Here is a 24,252-nt window from a genome sequence, read left to right on the forward strand (position 1 = left end):
TGGAAGTTTAGGAAGCCAGTGGATCCTAGGGAGGTTTATTATTTTGCTATACCTTTTCAACTTGCTAATTAGGAACTTGAGAAGCTCACAGGTTTTACTACTTACCACTGCAGTCTTTTTCCCACATGAGACACAGCTTGGGATGGGTTGTGCTCAATTAGCGACTGTAAGGGAAAGCATTTTTTTAACTGCCCCCCATATTCCCTTTGTTCCTCCTCAGCTTCTCTACACGTTTTTCTATACTATCTGAAAGGGCAAAACAAAGTAGTATTTCAGTGCATTAATACCCCAAATGTGAGGTATCTGGGGTACCTGGTTGTAAAAGGTACCTGATGATGGGTGTTTTTTGAACTTACGTGCTTCGTGTCCCATTCTAGACAAACTAAGATGTCTTTAATACCAAAAAAAAGCGCTAATTTTTATTGTTTAGAAAAAGGCAATGATGACTGATCATTAATATATGTATTAAAAATCTGTAGGTATCACTAAGATAACCTGTGGCGTATTCTCAGGCAGGAGGTAGAAGGTACGGTCCATATTAACAAATAGTGTTATATATTCTCCTACAGAAGACTTGGCTGAGAATGCTAATAAGTCATTGGTGACACTGGTATGTAAGAGAGATGCTTTTAATATGCAATGGTGGTAGTTTTGCTAAATGCGGTGGAACAAGAATAACACCATACTGTTAAGATGCAAGGACTGGGACTGGTGCACCAATGGATCCTGTCAAAGGGCACAGCACACAGGAAAGATGAGACCTCAGCAGGCAATGGGAAACAGAAACTCGTTTCAGCTAACATGCACCTGTACAATACTCAATTTTTTTTCAAATAATTATAAAGCAAGGCGCTTCCAGAATCATCTCTCTGTGTTTTCTTATTGACACCCATCTAAAAATCTTGGATATTCATCCTGAAATACGTACGAAGTCCTTTAACAGTTAAGATTTCTTCTTCGGGACTTGATGTGACCGATTAGATGCTCTGGAAGCCTTTACTCGATTTAGAACAAAGGTAATCGTAAGTGCTGGAAGGGTGATGACTGGGAGCTGTGGCTCGGCTACTCGGTACTTCAGCCTCCTCCTTTTAGCGGCCTTTTTGAAGCTACTCCGTTGGTGTCAAGGTGGTATCCCATCGGGTGGCTTTTGCAAAGACGTCTTGTAGAAAATAAGCTGCTTAAAAGTCCTGTTTCAAAGAGGCAGTTATTTTCACGTAGGCTAAAAAATGCCTCTGGTTTATGAGCTGGGGAGTCACGCAGGTGTGTTCACAGGTTGTTTAACATTTGTCCTGCGTCAGTAGGAGGAGATCGGGAAAGTGAGCGTAAGCTATGGCTGAGCAGGCTCGTGCCTGTGCAAGACAACTTGGAAGCCTGGGGAAATGTGGGATGGACATAAAAAAAAAAACCAAACCCATCCTCAGCCACTAAAATATATACAACTAATATAACTGGCCTAGTTTTAGTGCCTAATTGGAAAGGATTTGCAGCTAATGATCCCGAGGGGAGGGAAACATGTTTTGCTGGCCTGGCAGCCAGCTGAACGTTTAAGTAACTGGCACAGTGTACGCACTCTCCAAAGGACATCCCTCCCGCCCAGCTGAAGACTGGTTCCTGAAACGTATCTTGTTCGGATGCCTTAACTCTCGCCACAAAACTTGTGGCCAAAAGATGAAAATTCCAGGTGGTCAGTGTCCTAGCACTACGGAAATGCTTTGGAAGTGTGGGACCCTCTGTGAAACTTTACTGTACAAAATTCACTATTTACAGTCTAAAAGTCACTCCGATCTTTTACTGATCTGTTTAGTTTGAGTATTCACTTTTAAATGACAGCTGCTAGTCAAGATTTCGATTCAGGAAGGCAGTGTCAGCTTCTGGCTTTGTTAATTTTTCTTACAGTCTTTATGTATTACCTTCTAGATAGACCAGCAGTTTTGAAGTGAGTTTGACATATTTCCCTCTTCCAATCCATATATTTACAAGACATTTTTATACAGTCTTTCCCTTAAACGGACGATAACAAGCTATGACCTAACCCAGTTGACCGGCACCCAAAATGAATCCTTGTTTAGTTTCTCTAACACAGTTTTCAGCTGGTTACATGCACTCTGGAGATCTTCTTTTACCAGTACGGTGTCAATTAAATGGCCATACTGCTCTTCAATGAATGCTGCTGAATTAATAATTTCTTGCTGTTCTTCATCCTGCTGACCAACATGAGAAGATGGTATGAAATTCACAGCACGTCTTTTTAATTGCTAGCATTTTAAAAGTATATTAGCGTAATAAGTCATTGCGTTGAAAGGCAACGGAACAACAGCTGCTACCATTAGCGAAGGGTGCGTAAGGCACAACAACGGAGATCGAGGAGTGGTATGCTACTGCTGGAGTTTGGTAGGCTGTTTCAAAAATGCAAGAGGTGATAGGGAAGGGGGGGGGGAGAAACATGTTGCAGGAGGGACGTAAGATGGTGACACTGCATTTTATGAAGTTAAGAGTTGCGGCCTCACCTTACACCTGGAAATCATACTCCTCAAAAGCTGAGAAGAAATGCTGGACCCACTGTCCTCAAGTTCAGTAATTTTAACGGCTTACATGAAAATTTACCAGGTGAACTAAGTTGTTGTGTATAAATTCAATTTCAGGTTACCCAAAGTAATGACACGCGCTCTCAGCGTTTCTGTTCACGTTTACACATCACCAGTTTGCTGTTGGTCGTGGTTTGGTCCTTGCAAGACACCCATGTGCTGCGTTTTGCGTCTGTGTGATTAACAGCCCGGGTGGGTGGCACTCCGGAGGTACCAGGAATAGGTGGCTACCCTTACCATTTGATGGGGCTGCTCATCAGCGATATAAAATTATTAGTAGTAGATCGGAGTTCAGTAGCAGCCTCCCCTGCTGCGGCCTTGAGCGATGTACACAAACCCACGTGGAAGATGTGCGCTTTCCTTCATGTTATTTACATAGTCAAGTTCTAAGGGAGTCAAAAATCCCATTCTAATGTTCCAGCTGAAAGGCTAAATGTGCACAGGGCCCCACGCTGTGATAGCCCAGTGATAGCCCAATGATAGCTCAAATACTTCTTTCATGTCTAAAAAGAAGAGATTAAGGTTACAATACTTACAAGGGGGGATGAGATTTCTTCTGACATGGCAGATTTTAGGGCATGTTTTTTCTTTTCTGGAATGAGAGGCTTCACAAAGATAACGTAAGGCTTGAATTCGGGAGTCCTCAAGTGCTTTACTGCCTGTGAACAGATGTTTTTTGTTACACCGCTTTTTAATTATTTTTTTTTTTAAATATGTCAATGATCTACGCGAGCTGGGTTCAACAGTTTCACTAACACCCGCGGTGGTGTGAAGTCCTGTGTACCACACACCTGACCACAGCGACCTTTTGCTCTTCAAAAGAAAGGCTGATGTCGGTGTCCCGGCTAGCGTACAGGAGTACGTGAGCTTACTGTAGCAGGGCCTAACTGCACATCTGCCTGGCTGTGCACTGCACTACCAGGAACAAGGACATGGCAAAAAATACTGGGAAAAGTATAAAAAAAAGCAGGCGAGTCATGGTTTGCTTTGCTTAAGAGGCCAAACACTGGAAATATTAAACCCGGTATTCACCTAAGGTAGTATTACAAGTCTTTTTGTATCCCAGTTACAAACCCCGAATTGAAATTTCAAAGATTTAACTCCCAGTACGGAGGGATTATGGAGCAGGTATGCTGTGACTGGTTACAACGCTAGTAATGCTTCGGAGGCAATAGGAAGGAAAGAATGAAAAGCCCATCCATGCTCTAAGTGTTCTCTCCAGGACTTGAGCAGGCCAGGAGGGTGATGCGCATTACTGCTACGGCAAGGGCAACATCCCACAGCGAGAGCTGATAAAGTGTCACCTAGGCTGTTATCAACTAGACATCTGGGAACTGTAAATCACAGAATGGGGGGGGCTGGAAGGGCCCTCTGGAGATCATCCCCTCCAACCCCCGGCCAGAGCAGGGTCACCCAGAGCAGGTGGCACAGGAACGCGGCCAGGCGGGGTTGGAATGTCTCCAGAGACGGAGACTCCCCCACCTCTCTGGGCAGCCTGTGCCAGGGCTCTGCCACCCTCACAGCAAAGAAGTTCCTCCTCCTGTTGAGATGGAACTTCCCAGGGGCAAGTTTGTGCCCGTTACCCCTTGTCCTGTCCCCGGGCACCACTGAGAAGAGCCTGGCCCCATCCTCCTGACACCCCCCTTGAAGTATTTATCAGTGTTGATAAGGTCCCCCCTCAGTCGCCTTTTTTCCAGGCTGAAGAGACCCAAATCCCTCAGCCTTTCTCCATCAGAGAGGTGTTCCAGTCCCCTCAGCATCTCGGTGGCCCTTTGCTGTCCCCTCTCCAGCAGTTCCCCGTCCTTCTTGAACCAGGGAGCCCAGAGCTGGACCCAGCGCTCCAGGTGCAGCCTCCCCAGGGCAGAGCAGAGGGGGAGGATGAACCTGTTTGACACACTAAATGCTGCGCTGCCTCCCGAAGAGCCCCATTCCGCTCAGCTGGCAGTCAGGCCGCCTGTCAGAAACACAAGTTCTGAGCGCATGGTTGTTCTTTGCACAGCAAGTAGCCACAAATGACAACATCACTGACGTAGGCTGGCGGCCTAGTAAGAAACATTTCCTTTCTTTAAAATAAGCTGCAGAACTTACTTCAGGTACCACATCCACCAAACAAACCTTCTTTTTCGCCATCACGGACCGGATTGCCTCAAGACTTGTACCATACAGATTTTCTTTGTATTCTCCGTGTTCCACAAACCTGAAAAGTCAATACATTTTTAAATACCATCCACAAAGAATATTTAACGTACAACATTTGACAGCTGTTTTCCTGAAGTCCCGGTAGTCAAATGGGGGGAGGGGAGAAGGGCGGAACATCAGGGGGGAGAAAAAAAAAGTTGGGTTTTTTTTTGTCTTTTTTCTTATTATTTTTTTCCTTCTCGTTGCTTAGTAGCAAGAGTCGTCTTCACACGTCACTAATAGCTAATCACCACTGCTGACAAATAGGGGAATAATCTGCATTAATTCAGTTGACGGATGTTCAAGCCTAATAGAAGAAAGAGGATGTTTTTCATAGAAAATAGAACAAAGCTGGCAAGGAAAGGGACCCCAATTCTTCCATGTTCTGGGAGACTAGCCAAAAATCTGTACTTTCAGGAAACACATTCAATCTTACAGAAAGTCCTTCATATTCATGGGTTCAGTCTACAACATGCTTTAAAATGGACTTAGGAATAAAACTTGTTACCCATCGTATGAAATGGAGAATAAGTAGGCCCAATTAAGCATCTGTTGCTTTCACTAGATTCCGTTCTGACCAGGCATACTACTTCTTATATGCACGTTTAAATTCTAATTTATGATCCTCCTACTAGTCCTATGTAGTTTCTAAATGTCTTCTGTCTCAATTTCTTCTTACTAAATTTCTGAGCTCATGCTAACAGTTCAGACTGAGCTTTTCACTTGGAAAGCGGAACCCTTCTAGTACAGCTGGTCCAACTTTACACCTGATTTTGGTATGCATGTGATGTAAGATTTAACGAGCAATATTTCTGCAATACAGTCAATTATGCCAGTATTTTAAGATTAACTCACTTGTTTTGCTGTACATCTGTCTCAAATGATTGCTTAGAGACAAAATTATATTCTACTCCCTCTTTCTCATGACTTTTCTTTGATCTGGTCGTATCTAGAAGAGAATGGAAGCAAGACACAGGAGACAGATCAGCCTTTGCAAACGGCTCCGTATCTTCTCTGTTTAGTTCATGACCTCCAATAAGGTAGTTACACGCTGGCAAATCCAAATTAACATAAAATAGAAATCAAGCATTGTAATTTTGTTTTAAACTCAAATCTCAAAAATTGTGAGACCAACAACGAAGTTGTTTTGCTCCCAAGCGCGCTATAACTAACACAAAAATTAGGAGGCATAATTCTTACACCTCGTAGAAGCAGCAGAGTATATCCTACGGAAAACAGTATCTCTTAAGTGTTTGGAATATCGAACTCTCATTTTCTTTAAAACTTAGAAAATAAAAATAGGAGATATATAGAGTCCTATTCTGTTGCCTCTGAATTTAGAGTAAGAATATCCCCGGCTGTTTTCCCACGCTACTGTGAATCTTAAATAATTACACGTGTCCCTTCCCTTTGATGTTGTAATTTCTTTTAATAATTGTTATTACTGTAGGAGAAGCTTTGGTGATCATTCTACAGATCTACGCCTGACCATAGAAGTGATGTCTGCTATTTTTTGTGTACGTGTTTAAATTTGAGTAAAAATAACCCATTTGAGTTCTACCGCTAAGTAACTGAATGTCTGCCCGACTGATGTTTATTGAAGGTCTTAAATAACATATGAATAGTGCCCTCAGTGTTAATTTTTTGGTTTGCAAAAAGCTCGTTGGGGAATACAAATATTGATGGATTTATTTTTTTTTTGTCTAACCTTTTTTTGGAAAACAATCCAGCAAAAAAATTTCAGTGTAACCCTCACCACAAACACGGACCAGAATCACTAATTTCTCTATCACTGTGACGGGCTTGTTTGAACAGCCTAGACATACAAATCAACTATTTACAATCTTGTGAGAATTTTGACTTAGTTTATTGCTATCTGTTTTATATTTATGTATTTATTTTACAATTTAGCTGGTACGATATTCGGAAGAAAAAATCCTCTTTTAAGCACACATACATAGCGTTTTGGCTAAATCTTATGATACTGGCTTTCACACTAGTTCTTTTTGCAATTTACAATCTTATTTCTTCTTCCTGCATTCAGCTTCTCATTTTTTTAATGGACGCTGAGTAAATGCAAACTGCTCACCTGGGAAAACACAATTCAAAAAAATCAACTGAGTTGACAGAATTCCAAAGTGCGTACGTGCCAAGTTACGTAGTGATGTATTCAGCTACTAAGGGCAAACATAGGATATTACAATGAGAAAAATAACTTGAAGTACTTCTGAAATACGCATGTAAGTGATAGTCCAAACACAAATTACCACTCATCAATCAATGCAGCTAGCACTACTGTATGCCACAGCATTTATGGAATAAAGCGGCGACACACAAAAGTCAGTAAATTTTACTCACGTGGAACTGCAACACCATACTCCTGGGGGTTCTCCGACACAACCTTCTGCTTGAGCTCACTTAATTTGGCCCCCAAACAACCTAATAAAACACAACTGACTGACAGATTTCTGTGTGGAATGAAATACCGCAAAGAGAATAAGTAATATCGATTTCCCACAAATAGTATGATACAGGAGTGTGCCTGAAGAAACCTGGACATGAGGGATCTCATGACCTGCCACGTTCTGCTTTGAAGAACGTTATCAGGAACAAACTGAATCCTTGAACAGCTGGCGGACAAACATTTGTCAGGCACTAGGTCAGAAAATCTGTAATCTTAGCAGGCAGTTTTGTCAGACACCCTTGATTTCTATGACAACTTGTGAAACTGGCTCAACGCAAAGCTGTTAAGCACGCGGAATTAAAACTGCATGCAAGATTTTATTAGATAATTATATCTACCTTTTCATCAATTGTTCTGACAGCGTAACTATGCACATGCTTGAGTCAGAACCAATGGAAAGTCAATCGGAAAAATGGGAAATGGTCCCGCGTCGTTGTTTTTCATAGAATAGTTTGCATTGGAGAAGGATTAGGTTTTTAGAAGGATTTGGTGAGTTTGGCTGGGGTTTTTTGTTTGGTTGTTTTTTTAAAGGTAATTTAAAAGAAGAGGACAACTCCTGATCAAAACCAGAGAAACCTTTAAAAAAACCACCAGAACCACAAAACCCCAAACCAAACACCTCAAGAAAGCCTCTTGGAATGCAGGTGATAAGAGAAGAGGGAGACACGTGAAAAACTTTGAGCCAATTGTGTATCTTACCAATCAAAACCACCAGCCTCTGCTGTTCACCAGGCTGCTGCTGGTATTTTGTGACTTCTTCGTACGTTAGGAACTCCGCTGCGTCTGCCTGCTCTGCTTGCTTTCCTTCATTCAGGTTGTTCTCCTTCTCTTTACGACTTAATCTAAAGCTCCTGCGTAAGCCAGCTGCAGAGGAAAACAAAAGATATATTAAACCATGTTATCGATAAACTTCTCTAAATTTTCAAGCTTGTTCAACTAGAAGTTATTCTGTCTTCGAATATGAGTTACTCTCACAAATTTTTTTTTATAATCAAGCCAGTGCACATACGCTAATCTCACAGATGAAAAATTTGCATATCAGGTAGAAAACCAAGCGCCAAATGTATAATATAAAACCCCTCGCATCACCTTGAGTTGCCAAGTGTTGGCTATGCCAACGTCCAACTCTGCCTATGCCCAGAGATAATCTAGTTTATTAATGTATGAGTAATTAATTCTAATGTAAATAAGCTAGTTTTTTAATGTGGGGGGGATTTGGATTTTTTTCTTTGCTTGGTTGTTTTTTTGCGGGGGGATGTTGGGAAAGAGGAAAGAGATTTTGGTTTCTCACCTATGTACTGTCCGTTGAAATATCCTTCACAGTCACAGTCTTCTGTAAATGAAGAAAAGGGGGGCGGGGGTAAGGGCACAGGGAAGGAGAGAGTGAGACGGGAGCAGGGAAATACCTTAAACAGTGCCTGCGACACGAGTCTGGCGCATTGGCCAGGGGAGGAGAAGTTTTATATCCTGCGTTATTTCCACAGCTAAGATCAGAGCTATTTTCTGTTGTTGAAGGTAGGCTCTAGTTTCACACTCGCGCTTCGATAGGGTATACCAGTTACCGCCGGTTAATTATAGAATGTGATTAGTACTTTGACTGAAGTTTATGGAATACCAATACTCGGAATATTATTCTCAGGAAGCATTTGCAATGTGAAAAAAATCACAGCATGCAGAATTCAACAGAAAATACCTGATATTTGGCAAGGCGCGTGGTACAGCGACATATAAACAGCATGAGCCCAACACAGTCGCTCATAATGAAAATAAGACAGAAAACAGTCCAAAGGAACAGTGAAGAAAAATCAATTTGGATTGATACAGGCGCTCTAAAATGTTAAACCCCAATATTTCTTTATTTTTAAAAAAATACCAGACACAAAGACTGCATTTAACTTGCAACTCTATCAACCTCACTCGGAAACCTACAGAACATGTAAATGCATACCAGAAGACACAAATCTTTTCTCTTGAATCAGGAGTAAATTTGGAAGTTATCATTACCTAAGTCATCAATCCAAATTAAATTAGTTTCAACAGTAACACAGGAAGAAACTCCTGTAGGAACACGTTATATCTACTATTGCCTTTGCTTGGGAGCTTAGCAAGTATTTTAGAAAATGCATTGGTTGTACCTACCTTTATCAGAAGACTGATCATCTGTAGTTAGCATGAAAGGCAGAGTTGGTATGATATTAAAACACTGGCAAATAATTGAGTAAAATTAGAGAGAACGGCAAGGAAGGTCCTTCTGGTCTGATTTGCTTAACAGGCTTTTCTATCTTAAAAAAATAATGCAGTAACGGACCCTTATCAACTGATTAGGGACCTTTTTTTGGCTAAAATTTAGTATTATAACCAGTTATCAGCTTAATTGTCTTGAGAACAGCTGACAAAAAGCCTAAGTACCAATCCTCATTACATGCCTCCTAACACTGAATGTAATGGAAACTGCTTTGGAAAAACTTAATTTAAGTCAGTAATACTATTTTTATAATTTGCTTGAGCACCTTCCCTCCTCTTTGTTGCAAAAGAATACCTGTATGTCCGTAAGAACACCTGTATCTCTTCGTGAGACGTGCCATGCAACACGCGTCAGAAGTGCACTTCTATCACTGAAGATGGACGATTTCCCGATTCCTAGTCTACGGGAGGCCGGCACTCCTAGCACAACGTCTGGCTTCGCACGGTCACAGGGCTGCCCCCACACATCAGTAACAGCCGTGCCGGAGTACCCAAGAGCAACAGGAACACTCAGTTCTGGGATACTACAGAATGCCTTCTGCCTTCCATCACTGCCTAACAATTTCATCCCAAGAAGCAGTTTTTGTGCGAATAATTCGCTGACAGAGGCTTTGGAGCTGCAAACAAAAATCACTTTAAAGCCTGCTTAAGACCTGCGCTGTAACGCTAAGCCTGAAATGCAGATGCTATTGCCAGCTCCAGTGATTTTTATCCTCCTTAAAGCTATAGTTTATTTCCATACGAGCTTAGTGTCATTTCACGCGCTTACGTAAGAATTTCAAGAAGTGTGCATTGCGTTACTTTTGCAGCTCTCAACTTCCAAACCGCAGGAAAGAATGTGAACCCTAGCAAATTTTAAAGCGTCTAAACAATATGTAAGGCCTCACATTCTGGAAAGTAGGAAGAGAGGGACAGCCATGTTTTTTGAAAACAAAAGGCACTAGCAACACTGGATAAAGCTCAAACTCAAATCCTCTCACGTGGCAGCTTGTGTCCATGCAAATCAATGAATGACAGATTCCACAAAACATATTCCAACACATCATTACTGAAATAACAGAAAAATAGTGAGAAGTTGGTATCAACTAAGACATCACTGAAGGAACAGAACAGACTTACACAACGGTTTCTTCACAGTTCTGGGATTCTGCAGGGTGCCTATTGTTCTTCTGTAAATCAATCGTCTAAATAGAGAATAACTGCATTTTAGCCATGTAAGCTCAGAATTATAAAGAACGTACAGCATGTTACACACATAGCATTGAAAATAAAGAATGCAATAGTGCTTTTCCTTGAAAAATATAAAACGTCTCCAATTCAACATTTTAAAAGACTTTTTCTTTAAAACTATGACGGTCCCAGATTGCTACTGATAAGTGACTGAGAGAGAAGATTCTAAAACATTTTAGGCTTTCATACATCAGAGCACAGAAATCAATAGCAAGTTACTTTTATCAATGTAATTTTTTTTTTTTTTAATTTCCTTTCCCCCACCCAATGTTTTTTGCAAGATTAGGAAAACAACAACTATTCTATTCTGTTCCGTTCCTGCTGAGAATCCAACTTCTCTTTGCCACTTTTACAAAGGATGGGCAAAATTCCTGTCTGCCACAAGAGACCCCCACCTTCGCAACACCTACAGTCCAAAGCGGATACACCCAGTAATTTGTAGTAAGAATCAGACAATAAGAACAGTGGCCTAAAATCAGATTCCTTCTTAAATATAAGACTTCTGTACTGTAAATACAAGACTTGAGGGATATTTTTGCTTTAGAAGAGGGTCAAGAGACTGATATTCCACATTTCATTTCATACGTGTTTGTTCAGCAAGTGCTTCTGTCTTCCCGCTACAAAGCACGTCAATGGCAAACTAGCCAAGGAAAGCTAAGAAGTGCATTGTATAATTGGAGAAGATGGAGATTTTTAGTACTTTCCTCTAAGCATCTGGTATTCACCATGGCATGATCCTGCCCTTCATTTCCTGGGGAAAAAAAGCAGCAAAAAACAGTGTGACACTACACGTGTGAAAAAAAAATTCTGTAATCTTCATTGACAAACCTTTCTTGGAACTGTTTTGAGGGGATCAAGCCTGCTCTGAGGTTGGTATCACCGACACGCTTTGCTTGCCACCACGTGGGATCATCTTGGCTTACAACTTCGAGGACGTGTCGTCTCTTAAACGGCAGCCCAGCCTCCTGGCAGGGAATGGCTCTGTCTTCTTTGGGATTATAGCAGAAAAGCGCCCTCATAAACACCTTTAAAAGAAAGTAAAACATCCTTTCTTCTTGTCCTATTTGGAGTTTCAAGTTACCTTTGAAAGGCTTCCCCAATGCTTATACTGCTAACTGTATACTTCATCTCTCCTCTACGCTTTAGGATACTCAAAAATACTGAAAGCTAGCAATCTGCTGCATTTTGACTGACTGACGCAGAAAAATAAACTAACTTTCAAGCACGTACCTAGTCATTGTGGATTGGCATTGTGGAACATGAGATACAAAGATCAAAGTCTCAAGAAACCCAATTCACAGCCTATGTAAGTACAAAATGCAACAAAAAAGGAAAAAAATCGAGGGAAGGGAGAAAACAAAAAAAAGGGATTTATGGCAAAGCTGCCTGATTATAAAGACTGTCCTTAAAATGTTCCTTTAATGCATCAAAATCTACTATCCAACTTCGGATTTGTATCTTACCACTATTTAACACACCGCAGTAGAACTACTTTTAAAAGCGATTTGTGGGGCTTCAAGGAAAAATTCGGCAACTGAGAGGAGGGCAGCAGAAATAGAGGCTGACAAAGGAATCCTGGAAGGGACCCATGGAACAGTAAGCCATTGCCGATCAAGGAGGACAAATGAAGCACTCGCAGAGGCACGCTGATGTTTGATGTTTCACGGGGTCAAATGATGAATGTCGCTCTGTGTGCAAACAGGTCTGCTCTGAATCAAGCAAGTGGCAATATGCCCAGAGATAAGGCACAGATAGCAGCTGTCACGGTAAGAGGAGACCGGCAGGGAACACCAAGTTTAATTACGTGAACAAAAAGAGACCAGATTTCAGAAATGCTATGAAAGAACGCGTGCAGCCAATGAAGAGAGAAGTCATCTAAGTAATTCTACTGAATAAAAAGGCACTGCATTTTACAACAAGAAAGTGCTCTACTACCTTTTTAGTTCAATTATGGGTCCAGGGCACTCCTCACTGAAACAGCAATAATCTTGCCTTTATAGAGATGCCAGATTGTGTAAATATGAAAAAGCGTGCTTCAGTATTTCACTAAGTTGCGTACCTTGCTGTCCTTTAGACGATCTTCTTCTTTGATGGCTGGAATTATTTTTAATGTTATCGATCCCTGAGACTGAGCCTGAGAAGGAGAGAAATGTTTTTCACTTTGAAAACAGGACAAGGACACAATGCAGACTATTCAAGTTCCAGTTTAGGAGCTAGTGTCTGTCTCTTCTCTGAATTTTAATAGGCCAAGCTAATCCATTATTTAACTTCATTACAGAGGTTATCATGATGTTCCATGAATCCTCCACAACAGTGTCTTCTGCATGGAGGCATCCAAAGTATCTACTTGGCTAGAACATACTAAGACCCGCGTTAAAATTCCTTCATTTGCGTTTAGCAACTACATTAATTTCTGGATTACAGTTCACAGGGCACTAAATACTTCTGTGGCTTTTAGTATGACATTAACTTAAGTTTTTGCAGACTAAGTATTTTAAAATGGTCCTTTGAAAAATATTACTATATCTTCCCATGTAGTGGCTAACTCGGTTAGGGTGAAATGTAAACATCTACAAAGTAAAAATCTACTTTCACTCTACAAATCTTTGCTAGTAAATTAAAAAGCCCTTCTAGGTGCTTTGGAAATCTAGAAGAGGTGTATTTGATCTATTTTAGACGCCTTATTTTGGATGAGATGAACTAGAGAAGCCTGCTATTCTGCACAGATTAAAAAGGAAACCTGGACAATCAGCTTGGACAAACTTTTGTAGCTCTTCCTCAAAGAACAAACTGTGAAAACGAAACTTTTACATTGCAGGCATTTAAAACGGGACAGAGGAATAGCGTCCCAGGGTCCCCACCAACAAAACTTTACACAGTATTTCAAAATATGATTTTGATCCTCCTACCCCAAGTTAAAAGCAGTCATACTCCTTACTCAGGATTATTTTGGTCTAAATTTAAATTAGGTGATGGAACAGATGCCAGATACGTCAGTCTCCTAGTGTTGCCATTCTTCTTACTGCGTCCCTAACTCCACTCCACACCAGGACAAGGGGCAACCGAGCCACAAGAGGGGAGTCAGAGATAAATAAGCTCAAGAGCTATGACACTTTCTGCAATGCTGACCACAGATGTGGAGGTTTAAAAAGAGTTACTAAGATTTGTGGGCATTAACGTTAGAGAAGCTTGAAGGAAGAATTTGCTAATGTCGCCAGGAATCTGCTGGTAACGAACAGACTGACAGCTCTACGGAACACATAGCCCAGACTTTCTTCAGCTTCCCAACATATGTATTATGAATAAACCGCTTATCTTCTAGGAATGCACTTTTAATTTGCAATTTGCCTGTCATACACAAAACATGAAAGGGAAGTTCTTGACAGAGCAATATGTGACTTTCTATCTTACTTGGTAGCGACTCAGTTCGCAGAAGTTTCTGACGTCAAAAGGAGACTAATCCACTGGTAGAAGAAAAACTCTTAATGCAAAGACAAGTAGGGATTGCATCTTTTAGCTCTCTCTATATATTTTAAACTCACGGTTACATTTCATCATCTATTGTAATTACTAGATCATTCAACAGAAAAGATTTTGAAATGAAAATCGGTGCAGACCAAAATCTGACTTATTTCTTCCGGTCGTTTGTGAAGCACAGTAATACCATTGACTTCTCTTAGTTCATCTCCAACATGGACAAGACCTGAAAAGACGGTAAGTAAATTAAAGTAAGTCTACAGACTGGAAAGCACCACTCCTCTGATGTCCGACCTAAGTCAACAGCACGTACCTCCTCTCCTCCCTCCCCCAGCTTAATGGAGTGCCTCTCTTGGCAACGTGCTCTGAAGCCTCCTGCCCTTATTCCATTTTTTCATGCAGCACAGTCTCACAGGAGACCAGCGAGGAGATAGAGAACATGTGGCAAGATACTCTGGAAAATCACTGCCTCTATATTTGGATAATCACTAAGAATGCAAACGTGGAATAGTTTCACGAGGATGACCAAATCTTGTAGAGTCAGAAGACGCGCTGCTGACTGTAAAGGCAGGAATGATATGGCCAGCAACTGACAGATCAACACGACGCAGTCCCAAAAGAATGTTAGACTTGACATTTAACAGTTGCCTATTAAGATTTCGATAAGCTGTTATCTTTTTTTTTTTACAAAACAGTCTATACATATATTAAACACTCGCGTCTAAAGGACATTTTGGAATTAATAACCATCAGATTTAAAGATGATCACTCTAGGTATGTGCATACAGTACATGTATGCATGCGTAATTCTGGAAATTTTAGAACAGTTTACAAATGCAGTTTTAAATCCTCTTTTCTTCAGAAACTTACCACTGCGATCAGCTGCACCACCTCTCATGATCCTTGCTACAATCACAGCTCCTGTATGCTCATCTCTTCTGATGGTCGCTCCCTGAAATAAAACACACACCCCTCAGCCCCCCCAAGAAACCATCACAGGAAATTAGCTTTGAATACAGCGAGAGGTGAAATAACATGTAAGCTAACATGTCTTTTAAACCAGAATTAATTTGCTCTGTAAATTTTGTCCTCTTCCTTGCCAATTTTCGTCACTATTCAACTTGCCTGTGCCTGTGTCACGCGATCGTGGGAAGGTGCACACCTTCCTTTCTGCTCATTTTGCCGAGTGCTCACGCTCCCTACATTCTGGTGATCAAAGTCGCTCAAGTGTGCAAAACAGAATTTCTTACAAGCTTTCTCTACGTGTATTTTGAATCTTTATACAATACAGCCAGCACTTTTCCATATAAAACCAAGGACAGCCAAGTCATTAGATTTTCTTTTTTTTTTTTTAATTTTCCTACCTCTGCTGGCAATATAAAGCTTTAATCAGGAGTTAAGCCACTGCTCTCTTCTATGACATACTGTCATATACAAAGCGCACATTTGCAGGTTTCTTCCCTGATGCAATTGTTTTTTCTTAGGAAATCAATTCTTCCATTTGCATTTGTATAAAATTAGTACCTTGTCAATATAACGTTTACATACAGCTATCAAACATACTGTTACCACACATCACTGACTTTCATGCAAATGAAGGTATTAATCACTTGAATGTTAGCTACAATATGAAAAGAATTAATATGTATAATAAGCGTAGTTGTTCCAACATACGCAGTTTCCTCACAGATGACATTCTCTGCGTTAACTGGCATTATAAACCTATGCCTATAAAGCGTGTCACGCAAAATCGTGAAGGTGTATTTATCAAAGTTTTCTTTTAACGTTATTTTACTAGCTTCAGAACACTCCTAGCTTTTGCAGACTATTTGACGACATCTTCAAGTATCTCCTCCATACTCACAGTAACGCTTTTGCACTAGAGAGTTTTACGACTAGAGATGGGTTATCTTATATGTACCAAGGGTTCTTTATTTTTCACTAGCCGAACTATTTTCACTGATTCCTCATCAAAATCATCATCAAAGTTATCGGGTAGAGGTGGAAGGACTGGGTCAAAGTTCTTCTGTGCTACAGTGTCATGTACTACGAGCATTGCCTGCATAAAGGAAATAAGAAACAGTAATGTAATGGGGTAATATTACAGTTTCCAGTTCTCGTGTTTCCAACAATAAAGCAAACAAATCTCCCCCTTCCTAACATCACCATAAATCCCTCCCAAAAGATTTAGCATTTATCTTACCCATCATGTAAACTATATATGTGTGTGTGTGTGTGTATATATATATGCTGATATTTTAAAGTAAATCTAGGCAACAACAAAGCTCAGCCTAAATAAACTTACAGAATGGAGGTGGAGTATGGAAAGCAAGAAGTTGAGAAAGGGCATCCTTTTCTTTTCTGCTTCCTCAGAAAATATTACGGAGGGAAGACAAGGTGGTGCATTACGCCTGAAAGGCCTACACTGTGTCTTCTCAACCCCCTTGGCATCCTAAAGCCTGCGCAGGAAATCACACTGGAATAGAACTACAGTTTGTAGGAGGTTTCTCCTTTCTCTTAGGGACTCTCCAATGTACCTTTTCCATTAAAAAACAGTCTATCGGAATTCCATAAAGGAATTCTGTAAATTCTGTAAAGGAATTGGTGTGTTCTTTACCCTGAGATGTGGTGTTGACAACAGCTGAAGTAGCTCTTTTTCTTCATTATTCACTGGTGCGGTCTGCAATTCTTCTATTACCTTTAAAATAAAAATTTACAACCTCAAAACAAAAGGAGTCCACCAAACAAGATCATATATTTGCAAGCGAGTGTTTCTGCTGAGTGTTTGCTAACTTCTATCATCCTTCAAAGTAGTGTGCGCAGATCAAAAAAAACCCCAATCAATAGCGCATAAATCCTAAAAGAAATAAAACCTTCTTCATCTATTTTATTTTTATTTTACTTTTACTATTTATTTTACTTTTACACTTGTGTTGTGCGGAAAACTGTTCTGGGAGTGATGGGACCTATGTTCATAGTTAATGCCAGGGAGCAGTACGTAAAGAGGCTCTTGCTTATACTTATTGGTGTGGCAACCAGGGCCAGCTGAGTCGGTTGTTTGCCCCGTGGAGGGGTCACACCTGTGGGGAAGTGACCTAAACTGACCAATGGGGTGTTCCATCCCATCTGCCACGCTCAGTAGAAAAGCTGACGGATGAAGGGGTTGGGTTCTCCACTGGCTGATGCCTGAGGAGGACTCTGTCTGTTCATCTGCCTTTGAGCCTGATCTGTGTGTTCTGGAATCCAGCTCCCATCTGTTGTCCAGTCTGGCACTTCCCCAGGGTCTGCTGGTGACGTCATCCTGGGAGCTCGGTATGGTTTTGTATATATTATATCTATTTCATTATTTTCTTCTTATTTTATTAGAATCATAGAATCATAGATTCTAATAAAATAAGAAGAAAATACTTCATTTAAGTAGTTTAGTTCTCTCTAAACTCATAAATCTCTTGATCTGTCTCCTTCTTCTCCTTCAAGTGAGAGGTGAGGGAGAGCATCTGTTGTCTCGTCACTGGCCAGTCTGGCCCAAACCATGACGTGATCCAAGGATGGGGCACCTCTGCTCTGGGGACAGGCTGAGAGAGATGGGGTTGTTCAGCCAGAAGAAGAGTAGCTCCAGGGAGACATTATTGCTACCTCTCAATACATAAAGGGGGCTTAAAAGAAAGATGGAGAAAAGCTCTTTATGAAGGCCTGTAGCGATAGGACAAGGGGCAGCAGTTTTAAACAAAGAGAGCAGATTTAGATTGGATATGAGGAAGAATTTTTTTACTCAGAGGGTGGCGAGGTGCTGGAACAGGTTGCCCGGAGAAGTTGTGGATACCCCACCACTGGAAATGCTCAAAGTCAGGTTGGACACGGCTTTGAGCAACCTGACCCAGTGAAAGGTTAGACTAGATGATGTTTTGAGGTCCCTTCCAACCCAAACTATTCTATGTGAACAGCAATGCTGCTTGAGTTGTGATGGATTTCAGTCCTTAAGACTGAATGCTTAGCTGGGATAGTCTACGCCGAGAACGGACTGAATGCTTTTTGCAGCCTCTCCCTTACGAAGGCCATTAAAAGCATCCTTCCGTTCTACCTGCCTGTTTCTGTCTTCACTGGACATTTAATGACATGATATTTTTTGAGCTCTCATTTCCTTGATCAATCATGAGTGAGACTAGCCAACAGATTCCAAAGGCAGCTGGGGAAGATGCGAAATATGTACACATACAGCGCAATTGCAAAGCTTTGATGTGTTAGAAAAGCTGACTTAAATAGTAGGAAAACAAGGAGACAAGAATTTTTACTCACATCTTCAACTAATCCTGCTGCACTATGTAAAACAGGAGTTGGACTCTGCCTTTCATAATGACGGAGTTTTTCATGAATCTGGAAAAAATTATTCAAGTATATTACTACAGAGATACAAAACACATACAAAACTTCCTAAATATGCGCATGCTGGAATATTTTTATATTTAAGGAATCTAATTTTTCTGAGGTAAGTGTCAGAAAAATAATCTCTCTTGGGGTTACTTTTGTTTTGTTTAGGAGTCTCTTTGTTTTCTTTTTGCTTGTGCTAGTTTCAGCGACAGCCAGTGAATCTGTTAAGACTTCAGCAGCATAAGGGAAAAAATTAAGCCATCTCACACCGCTTTTTAGGTACGGGGCACTGTATCTGCATTTTGGCAATCAAGGCAGAAATGGTTTTTCTGAACAAAATATGCTAATCGTCAATGAATGTTCTTTATATTTGTGCTTAAATAAATACATGCTTTGGTCAGTAAAGAATTCTACCAAAAAAAAAAAAGCTTTGGCAAAGTAAACAGTTGATAAATCAAGGGAAGAGAGAATAAGTAACCTGTAAGGAAAAATGTATGTTCATAAATGAACTTTTACCTTCATCAAGTAGCTGAGACTCTTTTCACTGAAGACGTCCCTAAGGAATCCCATTTCCTCTTTATGATTTGAATCGGGTCTTAGCTGAGATGTCAAAAGGGCCAAAGTTTCATGCAACCCTAAATTTAAATTCAAGACAGAACAAAAACTTTGTAGACAGCATGTCTCACAGGATCTACTATTGCAGACTTAACATCAACTACGTTTATTTGGGTACCATCTTGGTGATCATTAAGTTTGCAGAGATTTGTGCTTATCATTTTGTAATGCTCCCTTCTTAAGTGGCAAACATAGCATAAAATATAACATATATCATATTAAGGAGTGAACTGAGGTTGTTCAGCCTGGAGAAAAGGAGGCTGAGGGGGAGACCTTCTCGCTCTCTACAGCTCCCTGAAAGGAGGGTGTAGCCGGGGACGGTCAATCTCTTCTCCCAAGGAACAGTCAATAGGACAAGAAGAAACAGCTTCAGGTTGCACCAGGGGAGGTTTAGATTGGATATTAGGAAAAATTTCTTCACTGAAAGGATGAAGCATTGGAACAGGCTGCCCAGGGAGGTGGTGGAGTCACCATCCCTGGAGGTATTGAAAAGGTGTGTAGATGTGGTGCTGAGGGACATGGTTTAGTGGTGGACTTGGCAGTGCTGGGTTAATGGTTGGACTTAATGATCTTCAAGGTCTTTTCCAACCTACACGATTCTGATTCAATGATTCCAAGGCCAAAGCTACCAAAGCAATACATATTTTTAAAGACATTACTTTTGAAGTTTCCCCCTTCATGTTAATTACCCTTTGTTCCTAAAACAGTTTGCCCTCTAACATACTTTGAGTTATTAAAGTGCCACAGCAGACTCGCAAAATGACTGAAGTACCTCCTTTGTTGCACAAGTGTTATCCTGCCCCTTCTGCCTCTGAGGCAGCTCTTAGAAGTCAGGTCTGACCACAGGAGGAAAGGACTGGTGTAGATTTCCACTGCAGTGGAACCAAAGATTGTGGTAGGTTTTCTAAAAAGTGCTTAAATCATCAACACCCCAATTTTTCAGCATACAGGGCCAGACAAATGCTAGTGTTTTTGCTGGTGGACCACAAAAAAAAAAAAAGAAGAAAAAAACAAAACAAAACTGGGGGGGTAGGTGAGGCAAAATCTGCTCATTAGGCTATTCTCTCCATGAACTTTAGAGTGCAGTGGATCCAGGAGGCTCAAACTCATTCCTGCTTTAAAAACTCAGTATCATCAGCGTATATGACTTCACTCTGGGCAGCATACTGGAGAAGCTGGTTAGCAAGCCGTGAATGGAATTACCGGGGTTGTTTTAAGTCAAAAGGAAGAATATTAACAAACTTTACCAACACCTATTCAGAAAATATTAAGAAGTAGCACAGCAGAGGTCTAAGGGCTGATCTTTAGTAAGCATGTGTAGAAGACAGTGTCATACCGAGAGGCCCATGTTTGTTCTTAGGAGCCTGTCTACCAGCATATATTCAGGGGCTCTAGGATTGTTATGAAACCAGGCGTTTCCTGAGATCTGACTAAATTTATTAATTTCCACCTTTTATACTCCACCTTCCTTTGTTTTCTTTTACGTAATTGCTAAGGAATCTATTTGAACTGTCTTAATTCTATGTTCCGTAACTCCATTTGAATTCACTTCCAGAGTGAAACACGTACACTAAGATTTCGGTCACTGGTCTGTTGAAAGCATGCACATTAGTTACCTGAGTCTTCCGAAAGCACTGGCATGGCTTTGTTCTTAATCTTTGAGACAACCGTTCAACTTAAATCAACACGATTGTTTCTTCTTTCTGGACTGCGATTCAGAGGCAGTCCTGAAATGAGCAAAGGTAATATCTAAGCTCAAGCATGCGAGAAAAAAGGCAATCATGTAAAAATAGTAAATTCCTAGTACATATGTCTCTCAAGTGTTCAGTTTAACCTGAATCAGGCAGAGTCCTGCAGTTATTCTGCTACGCAAGTAACAACATGAAAAATATTGTTATACAATAGCCATATGGTATCTTGGATAAAGCTGATGCTGAAGAGAGCAGGTGCTTCCCTATTCTAATTTCAAGACAGACAGTTTTAGAAGGCCTTAGTAACCTGTCTGAAGAGACAGACAAGAAAAAAAGCATGCTGCAGAATGGATGTCTGAAAGCACCGATAAATACCCTTTGCACAGAAATAGCAAAAAGGCTGCTTTTGTTGCTCAAAAATTCCATTAGATGCTTTTATTGCTGACTTTTCTTGTCACCGTGAGCAAATGACTCCAGCACAATTTCAGCTCAAACTGCAAAACTGAACCTATGCCTATAATCACCAGTCCGAGACGAAACACTTTGCGTGTTCCGGGGCATTTAAAATTTCATTCACGTTCATAAAATTCATCAGAGTAATGCTTGCAGAAAAAACCCAACCGTAACAGCACTCAAAAAGGGTTAGGAAGAAATGTGGGACACTCCAACTCTTTGCTAAATGCAATAAAGGATGCTCCTTGTGTTTCTATTTGCAGATAAATCTCTGATATTTTGATTGCATGACACAAGTTTGATGGTTTTCTAATGCAACTTTATTTTGATGAGCTGCCTGAAAACACCTTTTTACTGAATGATAGATTAGCATGTACCAATTTAGAATTTTCTAGCTTCCCAAGTTTCTCTACAATGTACTGAGATAGTAAGCTCAATAGTCACCTGTGTTTTTAACACCCCTTATTTTCTACTGCCATGCTTAATTAGTCCACCTTGGTATCAAAACATAATTGAGTTCTCTAAGCAAGTGAACTGAAAGAGTGTTGAAATTTCACTCTAATGCATGGATTGTACTCAAGAGTATTATATATACTACACATTTATTTAATTAACTTTCAAAAGCATTTTTATTACCTATTGCTTTGAAGAAATAAACATGTCACACCCACACTTCATGCCGAAAGAAATGTATAGGCAATTCATTCAACTGCTCTGGTTCCTTGACTATTGCCTTTCATTTGACACGTATTTAAAATCTTCTCTAATTATCAAGAAAGGGAACTTTAATTGCGTGCTCTGTCTTTGTAAGAATGTGTGCTTCCCACAGTCAAACTTCTTTAGCACCAAAACCCAAGAAAACCTGAGTTATTTTCCAGGCTCTTAGCAAAAAAAAAAAAGCATCTTACACAGGAACCTGGAAAATACCTGTCTCAGAAATCTGTCAGCAAACTCAGAAGCACCAGAATTAGACGAGTTAGGCACAGCTATGAAAACATTCCCCTAGAGGCATTTCCCATGTTCTGTAAAAATCCCATTAGCCGGGACTGACTGGAATGAACAGTCAGAACAAAAAGCATTCCATATCCAGTGACCTGTCACCAGCATGCTCCATGGCAATACTCAGGGCTAGCTTCAAGGGATTAAACTCAGCCCCAGCATGGGATATTTTGCAAGAGGGGCTCAAAACCACGAATCTCTGCTTTCATCCCTGTAGTATAAATAGGCTCAAATACAATTTTCCTCTTTAAAAACATCCACCCTAAACCATAATTCATTCTTCACCCATATCCTTGCCCAGCTGTTCCTGAGACAGAATGTTTGAGCCACCTTCCCTGCCTAGGAAAAGGACTGTTGATATTTGGAAAGGGCTAAATATACTGAACCGATGCTGTAGCTGGGATTAAATGGAAGCATAATATGCTTTGGCATATCCCCATTACCTTGGAAAATAAACCTAGCGTGGTTCATAGCCTAATACGACACAAAGCTGCTGTAATCCACATGAATCGGCCAAAGCAGTGGAAGATCTAAATTGAGAAAGCAGTTGAATGTTAACATCTTTCCAGGAGATCAGCCCAGTGATTAGGTCTGAAAAATACATCTGCATGCTAATAACATCATAGCTGATAGCTACGACACAGGATTTCTCCTCGCTTGGCTTTTGCGTACAAAAAGTTTCCAAATCTGACCGAACTAGTCTTTCGCTGGGTATTATGCCTACTTCAGCCCTAAAAAGCGACCGCTCCCATGGCTGAAGGGCACACGGAGGGGGCGGCACACCGTTCCCTGTTGGGCACCGCGGGGACGGGCTCTTCCCCCGGGCCCCCACAGCAGGCGCCCGACTCGCCCGTGGGCCGGGCCGGCGGCCTGCGCTCGGCCGGGCGCCCCTCAGGCCGACCCGGGGGCTGGCGGGGACCCGAGGGGCGGAGCACGGCCAGGCGGCCCCGCTCCCCCGGGCAGGCTCCCCCGCCCCGGAGGCACCTTTCCGTGCGCTCCACCGAGCTCGGGCACACCGATGACTCTGCCGCCGGCAAGGCTAGCGCGGCCGACCCTCCTCACGGCCCAGCCGCGGGTACGAGCCGAGGTTACGCCCCGGGCCGGCCTTCCTGCACGCCGGCAGGGAGACGTCCTCTTCCAGACCTGCTTCCCCAACCGCCAGGCCGGGCTCTGCGACCGCCTCTCCGGCCCCATCTCCGCCGCCCGGAGGACTCCGCAGGGCTTCCGCCAGGCCCGGCTCCGCGGCATCGGGCAGAGCCTGCCAGGCAAACCCCATCGGCCCCGCAGACTTCCGCCCCGCCAGGGCCTGCGCCTCCAAGGCAGCGTCAGAACTCGGCCCGGCCCGGCCCCGCCCCGCCCGGCTGCAAAATGGCGCCGCCCTGGCCGCCGCTGCAGGTGCAGGGCCGAGCCGCGCTTCGGGAGCAGTGCTGCCGCCGGGCGACCGTTACCTGCGGGTGCGGGCTCGGGCCCAAGTCCGGGCCCCTGCGGTGCTGGCTGCCTGCCCCAGCAGGCCCACAGAGCAGCTCCCGGGCGCTCGCGTCCCCGTAGCCCGCTGCGCGCCTCGCTCATGCGCCCTCAGAGCCGTCCTACGCGCCGCCTCCCTCCTCCCCCTCCCCCGACCTGCCCGGGGCCGAGCGGGAGACTACGCCGGGAGCGGGGCGGGCTGGAGCCAGCCTGGCTCGTCGCGCACCGCTGGGGATTCGCCGCGTAACCGCAGCGTAGAGTGGGAGCGGCAGCGCCACCGTCGAGCCTGGCGACGGCCACCGCCGGCCCGGGGTTTCGCCCTCGAGGTGGCGGTGGCGGCGCCGGCCGGGGCTTTCCCGTGAGGGGCTCCGGGGCAGCTCGGGCGGTCGGCGGGGCGGTGTGCGGGCCTCGGCCTGCTCTGCGCCGCCCGGGCTGCAGAGCCCCGTGTCTGAAGGCAGCCTTGGGGAGCGAGTCTCGGTGATGG

General features: G+C 42.5%; 1 protein-coding gene across 9 annotated transcripts; it reads right to left on the bottom strand.

Moving 5' to 3' along the window:
- Positions 1–613: 613 nt before the first annotated feature.
- Positions 614–23,990, bottom strand: MPP3 (MAGUK p55 scaffold protein 3). 9 transcript variants are annotated; one of them, XM_074562395.1, is made up of 19 exons: positions 23,753–23,888; positions 20,778–20,888; positions 19,063–19,181; positions 18,475–18,552; positions 16,796–16,876; positions 16,100–16,237; positions 15,049–15,130; positions 14,319–14,404; positions 12,761–12,835; positions 11,530–11,726; positions 10,591–10,655; positions 9,367–9,387; positions 8,519–8,560; positions 7,927–8,091; positions 7,122–7,202; positions 5,619–5,712; positions 4,674–4,782; positions 3,122–3,244; positions 614–2,201 (listed from the first exon to the last, which is right to left on the bottom strand). In XM_074562395.1, the coding sequence occupies exons 2-19, from the start codon at positions 20,800–20,802 to the stop codon at positions 2,022–2,024; spliced, it is 1,761 nt and encodes a 586-aa protein (XP_074418496.1). In that variant the 5' UTR covers positions 20,803–20,888; positions 23,753–23,888; the 3' UTR covers positions 614–2,021. The 9 variants fall into 9 exon arrangements, with proteins under 9 accessions (XP_074418496.1, XP_074418492.1, XP_074418493.1 ...); XM_074562391.1 differs by having other exon boundaries at positions 614–2,204; XM_074562392.1 differs by lacking the exon at positions 23,753–23,888 and adding an exon at positions 23,448–23,575 and having other exon boundaries at positions 614–2,204.
- Positions 23,991–24,252: the final 262 nt, after the last annotated feature.

This window comes from Larus michahellis, chromosome 18 (genome assembly GCF_964199755.1).
Source record: "Larus michahellis chromosome 18, bLarMic1.1, whole genome shotgun sequence".
NCBI classification, from domain to species: Eukaryota; Metazoa; Chordata; class Aves; order Charadriiformes; family Laridae; genus Larus; species Larus michahellis.